Source organism: Aplidium turbinatum, chromosome 16 (genome assembly GCF_918807975.1).
Source record: "Aplidium turbinatum chromosome 16, kaAplTurb1.1, whole genome shotgun sequence".
Taxonomy (NCBI): domain Eukaryota; kingdom Metazoa; phylum Chordata; class Ascidiacea; order Aplousobranchia; family Polyclinidae; genus Aplidium; species Aplidium turbinatum.
In genome coordinates, this window is record NC_137487.1 from 18496617 (window position 1) to 18508971 (window position 12355).

The 12355-nt window shown below is 40.3% G+C and overlaps 2 protein-coding genes across 2 annotated transcripts in view; both read right to left on the reverse strand.

Annotated features, from left to right (window-relative positions):
* The window catches only part of LOC145785284 (cubilin-like), a 34842-nt gene that overhangs the window by 2155 nt on the left and 20332 nt on the right, over positions 1-12355 (reverse strand). Inside the window, exons 5-8 of the mRNA XM_082596957.1 lie at positions 9948-10052; positions 9139-9313; positions 6539-6806; positions 4063-5579 (exon numbers count right to left, since the gene is read on the reverse strand). Coding sequence (XP_082453083.1) covers positions 4063-5579; positions 6539-6806; positions 9139-9313; positions 9948-10052 — 2065 coding nt within the window. The remainder of the gene's footprint in view (positions 1-4062; positions 5580-6538; positions 6807-9138; positions 9314-9947; positions 10053-12355) is intronic.
* On the reverse strand, positions 2014-4021 carry LOC145785871 (uncharacterized). Its single transcript, XM_082597577.1, has 3 exons — positions 3477-4021; positions 3106-3299; positions 2014-2020 (listed from the first exon to the last, which is right to left on the reverse strand). The coding sequence occupies exons 1-3, from the start codon at positions 3693-3695 to the stop codon at positions 2014-2016; spliced, it is 420 nt and encodes a 139-aa protein (XP_082453703.1). The 5' UTR covers positions 3696-4021.

Consider the following 12355-nt stretch of genomic DNA (forward strand, 5'->3'; position numbering starts at 1 on the left):
GAAGATTCGGCTACCCTGTCGCTTGATCACCTCGGCTGGAACCCAACGAGGATCCTGGCTCCGTCGTGGAGTGAATGATAGCGCGTAACAGGGATCTCCCGGTTTGAAATGTCGTTTGGTACCTTCGGAGGCGTCGGTGTTGTGAGGGTTTCGTCGGGGTACCACTTGAGACGGTGTAGGGAGAAGCGTGTCGATCTTGGTTCGAATCTGACGATTGTTGAGTAATTGGCTTGGAGAGTAGCCACTCGGAGTGGGCGTGCGTCGATATTGCTGTAGGAATTCCAAGACGGCCTGCTTCGGGGGTAGGGAAGATTTGCGAAGTGCTTGCTTGAACGTACGTACGAGGCGCTCCGCCGCTCCATTGGTTTCCGGATGGTAAGGTGCACCCGTGATGTGTACCATACCCCTCTCCTTACAGAAAGTTTGAAATTCTGTGGATTTAAAAGTAGTAGCATTATCGGTAACTATAGTATGGGGATAGCCGAAATGAGCAAAATCTTCTTCTAGCAGGTTGATAGTAGCTGTTGAAGATAAAGAAGTAGTAGCATGAATACATGGGTATTTAGAAAAAGCATCAATGCTGAGTAACCAATGGTAACCCATGAATTCTACCGCATGATCTATGTGCAAGCGACTCCACGGTGCTTCTGGAACCGTCCATGATTGGACCTGGGTTTTAGATTGCGGTTGATATTCGCCACAGGTACTGCACTTGTGACAAAGTTCCGCTATGTCTCGGTCAATGTTTGGCCAGTAGACGGACGTTCTTGCCAACTGCTTCATTCTCTCAATGCCGAAATGTCCTTCATGAAGCAATTGAAGGACGGAAGGACGAAGTTTGGACGGGATGACCACTCTGGAACCGTAAAGTAGACATCCGTAACAAGTAGAAAGAGAGTCTGCGTACTTACGAAACGGTTCGACCGGGTCTTGTGGAGAAGACTTGGCCGGCCATCCTTCATGAATGAAACGCATTACCGTGGAAATGGTAGGATCTTTAGAAGATTCTTTACGCAGTGAGGCAGCATTTGGGGTCTGGACCTGTAAATCCAAAGCATCGATAGCGCAGACGATATCAATGTCATCCGCACTTTCCTCTTCATCGAAGACTGAATTTGACTATAGTTTCTCTGCGAAGCTGTTAATATCTTTGAAACGTTTGCTATAGGCCGTTCTGTGCCATCTGGGTAACGGTGAAACAAAGTAGCACCGATGCCCACACTAGAAGCATCACATGCGATACCTACCGGAAGTGACGCATTGAAATGTGTAAGAACCTCATCAGTAGATAGATGATGCTTCAGCTGAGCAAAAGAGTTTTCCTCTTGTTTTCCCCATCTCCAAGGAATGTCCTTTTTCGTGAGATGGTATAGTGGTTCTGCTACAGTAGAAGCGTTCAACGGTAGAAACTTCGAATAAAATTGTAAGGAACCTAAAAACGAACGAAGAGAAGATTCGTCAGTGGGGGCAGACATCTCCAGTACGGCGTTTACCTTGGGACCTTTGGAGATGCCCTGCCTGGACAAAATGTGTCCGAGATACTCTACCTGAGGTTGTGCAAACTTACACTTGTCTTTCCTACACCTCAGGCCTTTTGAGTGAAGTCGATCGAGGAGCCGTCTAAGATTCTGGAGATGCTCCTCAGCAGTAGTGCCACTGACAAGAATGTCGTCTAGGTAGACTGCGACCCCTGGAAGGTCGGCTGTAAGGTCGTCCATGATCTTCTGAAAATAACCTGGAGCAGAAGATATGCCAAAAGGTAAAACATTTTGTAAAAGTACGCCACGGTGAGTGCTTAATGCGAGTCGTTTTCGACTGTCAGGACCAAGTCGAATCTGATTGTAGGCATCAGCCAAGTCTATCTTGCTGAAACCATACCCACCACCCAACTTTTGCATTAAGTCTTCTGGTAAGGGTAACGGGTGACGATGGGTCTCCAGGGAAGGGTTCACCGTGACTGAATAATCGCCACAAATGCGTAACTTGGCCTTCGCTTCTGAAGAATTTGAACGCTTACGAACTGGAACAACCGGTGTGCCCCAATCGCAAAACTGAACTGGTGTCCATACACCACGTGCAATGCCCGAATCATAGGCTTGTGCTAAGTCCTCCTTTAGCGCGAAAGGTACAGGCCTAGGTTTGAGAAAAACAGGTTTAGCATCAGACTTAAAATCTATGTCTAGTTCATAATCTCGTAAGCACCCGAGTTCAGGCTTAAAAACATCTTTGAACTCGTCACATAAGAGGGAGCATGCTTTCTCCAGACTCTTATCAGGCTTGTCGCATGACTGGATACTCTGTAAAGTAGAATAGTTAGACAGAAGGAATTTATCGATAGAAATTCCTAAAGACGAAATTGCATCACGACCTAGCAAGTTTAGTCCTTTGACTGTCGTGACTACAAAAGGAATATTATCTGACCTTCCCGTGGAAGGACAAGTTACCTGGGCCGTGAAAGAACCCGTGATTGGTACTAGATGCTTGGTAGCAGATTGGAACTGCGACACTGGTGCTTGCAATTGAGGTGCGCCTACCCGAGTCCAGACGTCGTTGGAAAGGAAATTTCCATTTGTAGCAGTGTCCAGTTCTAAGTGTGTGGTTACCGAATTAATGGAGATCGGTACTTCCAACTTTGAATTTCGAGGTTTTCTGCAAGAACTAGAAAGCATGTTAATTTCCTCGATACAATTTACCTTAGAAGGTTTGAACTGTCTAGCTTTCTTTCGACAAACACTCTGTAAGTGTCCCGTAATATTGCAGAAATGGCAAGTGGCTTTCTTAAACCTACAGTCATTGGCGTTGTGGTTGGAATTACCACAGCGATAGCATTCTTTATTTTTAGAAGAAAAGAAAGTACCTGTAAGTTGCCCAGTTTTTGGAGGTTTACTGATGGTCCTTACTTTCGCAACTGGTACTGGTGGAGTGCCGTAAACAGTTTCTTTGGCCACCTTGGCTGCCTCTTCGGTTTCTGATGCAACCTCCACCGCACGTTTGAAAGTAAGTTCATCAGCTCTGATTTTGAATAACGCCTTAAGCACCGCCTCGTTACCTATTGAACAAATAAAACGAGTACGTAAAGCTTCGTCCAATGGATTTGAAATGGACGAGAAGTCACAGGTGGCAGCTGCCTGGCGTATGCGGATGGCTAGTTCTTGAGCTGTTTCACCGGGCTTGCGCTTCATTTCGCTCCAGAAACGGAATCGCTCCCTCACGATGAAGCGTTTTGGGTCGAATTGTTGAGCCATGTAATTTGTAATTTCCGTCATGGTGAGATCGTTGACTTCTTTTGGGTTTGTTTCCTGCGCAGCCAAATTTGTTAACATTTTGTAGATTGTAGGTGATTGATTGGTGAGAAAAACCTGCGGCATTTTGTCTTGTGCGACTGAATGTGCTGCTACAAAGGTGTTAAACCTCTTCCAATAGTCTGCCCACAGTTCAGTGGTGGCATCGAACGTTACGAACTTAGGTAAAGATACCTGCTGTTGTATTGTTGTTGGTTGTGGTCTTGAAGTTTGGGCTCGCATTTCTCGTAGTTGCTCCATGAGTAGTTTCGTCTGATCTTGGTGACGTTGTTCTTGTTCTTGGTGACGTTGTTCTTGTTCTCGGTGACGTTCTTCTTGTCTGGCAATTTGCTCCTTCGTCTGGCGTTCTTGGTTGGCAATTTGTTGTTGCAGGACTTCGATCAGTTTCTCCATGTTTCTAAAATCCTGTAGAAATTCTGTAAAGATCCTGCCGACGACGCCAGTTAAATGTCTGTTGTATTTCCAGACGTTTAATATAAAATAAACAATAATAATTGTAGCGATAGCCAACCAAGTGAGAAAACCATTTACCTCTTGTTACTTACTGATTCAGTGCATAAAATCAACGCAATATATAGTAAGAAAGAAACGCAAAACAATCAACTAAGGAACGTGGTACAGAACGCTCAATTGATTACACGCGCAGTGCGGTGGTAATCAATTCCAACGTCTGTACCAGAAAACGCTGAACGGTGATTATGTAGTGACGCTGGTCACGAGTTACATATATTCAACGTAGATGACGACTATAACAGTAAATATAAAGAAAGTCGCAACATGATTGCAAATCCATGTCATCAACGATGAGTTGAACGACATGATTGTAGTAATGAGTGTAAATCCTCCATGAACAATCCATGCTGTCATAATAGTGAGCAGGATAACCAGGAGATGTGAAAGTTAGAGCATAAGAGGAAGCATTTAATTGTGAAACTTCACTACATATGGAAGAATTTGGTAATATTTGTGGTTTGTATGATGCTCTGTAATCTAAATCAAATCCACGTCCATCATAAAAACTATCGGAAGTAAACGCAATGGACATACTTAAACTTTTGGAATATACAGAATCACTTATACAGTATGTATAAGATGCACAGCTTTTTAGCATCTCATAGGATGATCCATCAAACATCGTTACAACATCCCCACGACCAAGGCTCATTTCATTAACATATAAGTAAACCACATACCTACTATCTTGAACATGAATATACCAGTTACATTGGATATTACTAAAATAATAAGCAGGATAATTTGGTGAATAAATGTGGCCTGAATCAAAAGAGTGCAGTTCAATGTTATCATCACAATATACTGGGCCTGTGGTAGCTGTTATTTCTGGGTAGTTGGCTGTTGTAGTGGGTGGTCTATAACTAGCTGTGTACGTCATTGAAAATCCTTTCAATGTTATTGAAACATCAGTAACAAACCTAACATACATGTAATTCCCAGTCGAGTAAACATCAGCAGAATCATTTGAAGTCAATCTAACCAGAAGTGGATAACTTGTTGAAGGACCATCGTACACATAAACATAATCAAAGTTGTTTTCAAGTTGCATCTCCAACACTGTAAGACGAACACTGTAATTCCAGTAAGCTTCAATCCGCCAAGAACAGTCTAAGTTATCATAGTAAGATGTTGGATATCCTGGTGAAGACAGAGTTGTTTCGTTGTGTGGATAAGCATATAAGTAGTTGGTGCCAGAACATCCATCAGTTGAACGTGCAAAGATGGGAACAGTTTGTTTAATAGGAGGTGGTCTGAGAGTTGTTACTGTAACAACAGCTGATGTTGATATTTTAAATCCACCAAAAGTTTTGGAACAGTCCGACATCAGACGTAAAAACATGCTGTTGGATGTGGAATGGTATTGCCTTGTTATCAATTCACTTAAAGTTCCTGTGACTTCAGTGATGATGTGATCTCGTATGGAAGCGCCGTCGTATATCACCAGGCGGTCGCAGCATTCTTCAATGTCGAGATCCTCGATCTGCAATGACACTACTTTGCCATCGGGGACTCGCACCCACCATGTGATGTCGGCATTGTTGGGGTAAGAGTTTGGATAATTGGGAGAAAAAAGCTCTGCAGATAAATCTTCTGCTTTGGTCCCATAAAGATCAAGGGATACTCTTGCTCGATTTTGAATCTTTTCATCTTCAGTTGCCATTTGAAGTAGATTTGTGGAATAGGAAAGTTCAAAGGTCATTTCGTGTCGACTTTTGATGTGTACAGTGCTGCCAGCCGTTTTTACTTCGTCATCATAAGAATCTAAAATTGCATGTTTAGTACTAAACTACAAAATTGCAATTTTGCTTAGATACCGCTAAACAATGATCTGCGTTTGTTCAAAACTTTGAAAAAATGCCGATTTTGTTGCACTTTTGCGTCCAATATCATTAATTGTAGGGTTTTCTAAAACTTAACCAAACTTCAACCTTTTCTGTCAAGATTTTAATTCTTTGATTGAAGACAGTCTCAAGCATTGTTCATGTTATGTTCAAAGAAAAACTGAAATCGAAATTCAGTTTAAATTGGAATAGATATCTAGCCTATTGGCTTTAATGTGCTGTGGCCGTGCTATATTTTAAACTGATTGTCCTGCTTTGGTATTATGTACGTTATAACGTTCGCGTTTTGTCGCTTCTGCCTTTTGCGTCTTTGGCGAGACACTAAAAGGCATGCCGTCGATTGTGTAGTGGTGCCCCTTCGACTATAGCGCTTGATTTCTCTCACGAGGATAAACAGTGCGCTGCTCTATAGAGAAATGCCTACGGCTCTGCTTATGGGGTATGGCCTGCTGAACTGATTGACTGATTGGTTGAATCTTTATCCTCGGACTGGGAAAGCTTCTTGCAGAGCTTAATCCTGGCAGTTTTGCATACTTGTAGAGACTTTGAATCACTGACGCAGGCCCGGTCACCGAGATTGGCAAAGTGCAGTTTTCAATTGTTGAAGTCTTGTTTTCAGGGAACTATTCCATCCATTAGATGCCGCTGAATGAAGAGCAGTCCTTAACGCGTGTTACTTAAGCGCACACCCCGAGAGTCGAACCAGCGCCGCTTGATCTTGAAGCTTCTTCGTTCCAGAAGTCACGCGTTAACCAACTGAGCTATCGGGGCTGAGTTATGATTACCTAGCGTGAACAAAGCAAACCTGGTACAAACTTGCCAATAAAGGTCGACATTTGAACTGTATTTTTAATACAGTCACACAACGTGCACGCTCACCCAGCAACGTCTTCGGAATATAAACTGCTGCATTGTGGTCTTCTTTTCTTGCTTTTGTCATGATCTCTTCTGCCACCTGCCGGTGAAGTTTTTTCGCCTTGTATGAAAGTCCTTCAGATTTCATCAAAAAACTTGTCACGTCAGCAGAACCCGGTAGGTAAGCATGAAATCCGATATCTTCTGAAACGTGGCCGAAATTTCGAATCTTTACGCGTATGGACTGCCCACTAGCGGAGCCATTCGACACAAGTTTTGATTCGGTGCCAACCTGAATAATATGCCAAGTTTTATGAACGTTTTGGGTCCTGACGCTTCCAGATCTTACGGAAGGTCGTATTTCTCACTTTCAATGTCCAAAAATAAAATTAAATGGAAGTGAAAGTGATGACGTCATCCTATGCAATGACATACGCAAGGGAGGGGCATTAATTGGACCATGCTTTAGCCACCTTCCATTTTTAAAACAATATTTCTGTAATTTAACGAAGTAAAATGTGTTTCTCGGCAGTCGAATGTATCAGGAATTGAAAGTGATCAAGGTGGTATAAAATTCGGATAGACAACGATAAAATGTTCTAATTCCACATGCTGTGTCCGACAGCTGGTAAATCACTGGAACATTTTTTGCGTCAATGTTTAATTTCCTGTAACATCAGTGAAGTGCTGGACCATAAATGAATATTTTATTTTCATTTGTTCTAAAATTTCCGAATTTAAAACTGATACCGTTCGAATCCCTCTAGCATTTCATGGCAACCCTGACAGCAATAGTCGCATGTATCACCCATGAGGCTCGGCTCTTCGGTATCGCATTGTCTTTTGAAAACCACGTGAATTGTCTATTTATGTTACGTCACAAAACTGTTAGTTTGTAATAAGTGAGGGCATTGGGCCATGGTTTAGCCACCTTCCATTTTTTAAAAAATATTTCTGTAATTTAACGAACTAAAATGTGTTTCTCGGCAGTCAAATGTATCAAAAATTGAAAGCGATTAGGGTTGCCAGGTGGTATAAAATTCGTACAGACAACAATAAAATGTTCTAATCTGCATGCTGTGTCCGACAGCAAGCAAATCATTGGAAGATTTTTTGTACCAATGCTTAATTTATTGTTACATTAGTGAAGTGCTGGACCATAAAGGAATATTTTGTTTTTATTTGTGCTAAAATTTTTAAATTTCAATCTGATACTGTTCGAACTTCAAATTCCTTTAGCATTTCATGGCAACCCTGACAGCAATAATCACATGTATCACCCATGAGGCTCGGCTCTTCGTCTGTCTTTGAATTGTCTATTCATGTTACGCCATAAAACTGTTGGCTTGTGATAAGTGATATATTTTTTGTTTCAAGTTGCTGTTTTAGTAAATATTTAAATGCTTGATGGAGAAGTACAGAGGAGCTAATGCTCGATTCATGCTTTAACTGGCTAATAGTAGCCTACAATCTGTCAACTTAATTTACTAAAGCAACTAAGCGATATATTGTAATATTAACTTTCCCGTTTACTCTCATTCTTTTTATATTCAAATGTCGGGTAATTTCATATACCTGTATTAGCTGTAAAAGCAGCGACATACGAAAAGACTGCGAGTGTTTATATTGTGCCAACCCATAGGTTACCCATGGCCACCTAAAGATACGGCCTTATTTGTCACATTTTGCAGAAATTTCCAGGTTTTTCTAACTTTGGGCGAACGTTTAAATAAATTTTTCTAAAAATTAGATTTTTACGCTTTCTTTATTCTTTTCCCCAGATGACACAATAGGTTTTAACATTCTCACATGTTGAAAAACAAAGAAAATTTGATTTCGAAGATTTTAGTCAGACTGTTAATTTTCAATAACAGTCTGATTTTGCATTTTTCAACTTACTTTTTCTCATTTGCTACTGCTTCCCCAAGGCAACAAAAAAGTTTTATGTCATTAGGAAACCACTAAAAGTAAAAACATCTCAAAAAATGTCAGTCAAGCACTAGCAGTAGCTGTAATCAAAATCTGCAAAATGTGACAAATCAGGCCGCAACTCCAGGTGGCCATAGGTTACCTTAACACTTCTGCAGGCTATAGTAGTCTACTAAAATGTTACTTTTTTATCAAAAAATGTGAGATTGAATTGAATGTCCCTCCCCTATGTTACAAAATCCTGCGTATGCCACTGCACTTGAATGTTGTACTTGCCCCTGCAATTAAGTTTTAAAGATGAAGCCTTGTTTGCATGTCGACCCCTTTAAACTATAGCAGTAACCAGTAGGACAAGGGGTCGACAAGCAAAAACCTTTCTTCATTCACTAGAACAAGACACTGGAGTACAGAAACATGAACTGTCAAATTCGATGATGGATAGGGATGTCTGAAGAAACTATGTTAATGGCGTCCGAACACGCTCGAATGGATATTGATGATGAAAGATGAAGCAAATGAAATTGTTCATAAGTATTTCATGATTTTTAAAAGGCTAACACTCTGTAATGAATTGCATGCAGTTTGAAAGAAGTTGTTTTGTTGCGATAGACACGTGCGCCTCTGTAAATGATTTTCACTAATGCCGATGTCACAATTACAATTATGCACTCACAATGCAAGCACAAACAACTTACAGAATCGTAAATCGGCTCCGGAAAAAGAACAACGCCGTAAGAGTGATCATCGTTTGACGACTTTGTGACGTCACACAGACTAGCAAACACAAGCACGAGGATTATTAGCAACATTATTATCAGTCTTAAAAACACAGCATTGTTAGAAGCAAACACAATGGAATTAACATTATTACTACGTGCCACCAAATACGTCACAATCGTTACCCATAACTTAGGCGGCGTGTATAGTTTTGGTTGTTATTACGGCCGATGGCATTAAGCGTTGGGCAAGGATAACTTGGGATGCAGGTACTGACACCCTGCGCACTGTAACCTCAAATCACATTGTCGAAGCTTATCTTTTTATTGCAGCAGTACTAATCAGGGCTGAGAGTCGGGGGAAAATATACGACTCCGGTTTATAACTGGTTGACTCCGTCTCGAACTCCGACTTCACTGTTGTCAGATGATGTTGAGGGTTGCCAGTTTTTTTATTATTATTTGTCTTCTTTAATTTTTTATTTATTTATTTTACTTTACTCAAGTTGTGACCAAAATTAAAACCTTAACTTTCACAAAACTGGCAAAAAACAAAAATTTAGAGCACAATATAAAAACAAAATTTTGAAAAAATATTGTAAACAAAATTTTATTGTTCATCGTTTTGTATTAAGCGGAGTTGGATTTGACCTTTTTTTTGACGACTCCGACGTGACAAATTTCCTCCGACTTCTACTCCACATCTCTGTTGCTAATACTGCCTCGACCAATAGAGGACACATTGCGTATTGTTATTGTGTGCCTGCGCTCAACTGTTACAAACTTACTAATCTTTGCAGGCCTCGAACCAGCGTTGCCGGGATTCAAGATAGGAATAGTTTTCTATGAAGTATTTGTTTGCTGACAATTTTTTACCAGGTGTTATATACATTCTAAAAAAAAGAAGAAAAAACATGTAGTCAATATAATAAAAGGTAAAAACATGTTTTCGTAGTGTTGTAAATTTTCCATTCCATTACTGCCAATACCGTTAGAAAAGACATAAACAGTTTGATAAATTTATAGCCTATCGGGACACCTTATTTTCATTGCCATGTCGAGAGTTGGAGGGGTACCATCAAAATTTGGCAAAACCAAAAAAAATCTTTGCTTTTTTATAATTACTTTTTTAAGAAAACAAATTGATAAAATTTACTTGAAATTTTAGGTGCCACTCTGCCGTGGGGAAAACAGATTATAGCCTAATGCAAAATCTAGCTCCCATACCATTACAGCGAGAGAAGGTTTGCCACTGCATCATCACGATTGAAATAGTAAAATTAAAGAAGTTATGCTCAGAGAAACAAATGCTTTGACCTAAAAATTAAGTTCAACTTTTGGCTTTATATTTTACAAATTTTGACCAACAATTTCCTGCGTCTGCAACTTCAATGCGAATTATAAAGCATTAGTGGAGGATGCCTTCGTTTCTGATGAAATAAAAAAAGCTGTAGAAAACTCAATGACATCAAAAGTAGCGAATATTTATCGAAAGTCACTCGAAAAGCTACACGAATCAAATATCCTGAAATTACTGAAGGGGTTCAGCCATGTTATGCTTTCACTTATTTCTTTTTATAATTATAGAAAGCTTCTTTCTGCTGATACAGAGATTGCTTGGAAGTACCTCAGCAGGCTGTGCGAGTGTGGTGAAATATCACCGCTTACAAAATACTCGCCTTTTACGCCTAACCTTACAAATCAACCATTCAGTAGTGGACAATACAAGATTAATATCACCTAAAAAATTGCAAAAAACGGAGCTGAATTTCCACAGAAATTGCAACAAAAATTAATATATGTTGTAGCTTTAATAACATATCAAAAAAGATTAAAAAAAACTAGGCAAAAAAAAAATTGAGTTAACGATAAAATTGACTGTCGTTTACTCAGTACCTTTGAAGCCTTTTGTCGTATCAGCCTGAAAATTAATTTATGGACGTTTTATAAAGTTTGAAGGCAGAAAAAATGTGACTTTATTGACTTTTGGTTGCCCTATTTATGACACGTTCCAATAGATTTATTGTAGCAAAACACACTTTGTACGAGAACAAGTCACGTAGGCTGCTCCAGGGTAGACGATATATGAAGGTAAATCTCATACTATAGTAATACCGAATTTTGTTTCAACATTAGGATATAACCTTCCATTCGTCCACCTTCATTTTTAGTGCGAAATCTCCTACTTCTTTAATACCTCTTGCAGGTTATTCTTGTGGAAAAAAGTACAAAAAGCATTTCTTCACAATAATTCTTTTCTATTTCAATTTATATTTTTAAGTGACTGATAAGAAAATTGCTGCTACAAGTTATTTTCTAACTTTTAAAATCTTTTTCTTTGTCACTTCGGCGATTCGGGGGCTAGCTGTTTGGGCAGGTGTCGAGCAGCAATTGAATTGATTCGTCATCCAGTTCACGCAGACCACGCACACCATTAGGCGAATGATAGATGGCGCAGTTGCAGACGCATGGTCCACGATATGTTCTTTCTTTGGCAAGAAGTGGCCAGTGGCAATATTCCGCTCACAGATCGTGGTTAGAGCCATCCCCTCATTTGTGACCGGAATAGTCCGATGTCAGTGCGCAAGTCGTTGAGTTACACCCAGGCCTTTCTAGGCACAGGCATTCCGATTCAGTGAGAGCCAGTGCCGGAGATGAATCTTTGGAGTCTTTAAAAAGTTTTTTTTCGCTCCAAGCGCCATTGGTGATCCGCCCAAGTAACCACACTGATGTATTAGTATTCAGAGGTTTTTATCAAGAGTAGTGTGGCTATACAAATGAATGTGTCGATTTCATCGGACGAGATTGCTCGCTTGCAGACTCGTGAAGCCTTGAGTGGAGCAAGTGGTTGAGGTTCACAGCGCAGCGAGAAACAGACAAAGTTTATTTTTATTACAGTTCCAATCGAACAAAAATAGAAGACGCCATACTCGAGTTTCTCCCTTCTTTGGAATCATCAGTGGTGCGTATCCATGTGTCTTGAGCGGGAATTCAACTTGGATGGTAATAGTCCACGTCCGACTTGAATGGGAATCGAACCTTCGTCAAGAGTTTATTTTACAAGTCAGGAATTTTCAGATGCGTTTCTTAGCACATCACAAGATTTTTTTTGAATTTCGTTGGAAACGTGCTTCTTGGCAACGCTGGTCCTTCCACGGTAAACATGTTTTAGTGGAAGGATTGATGATTTATGAGA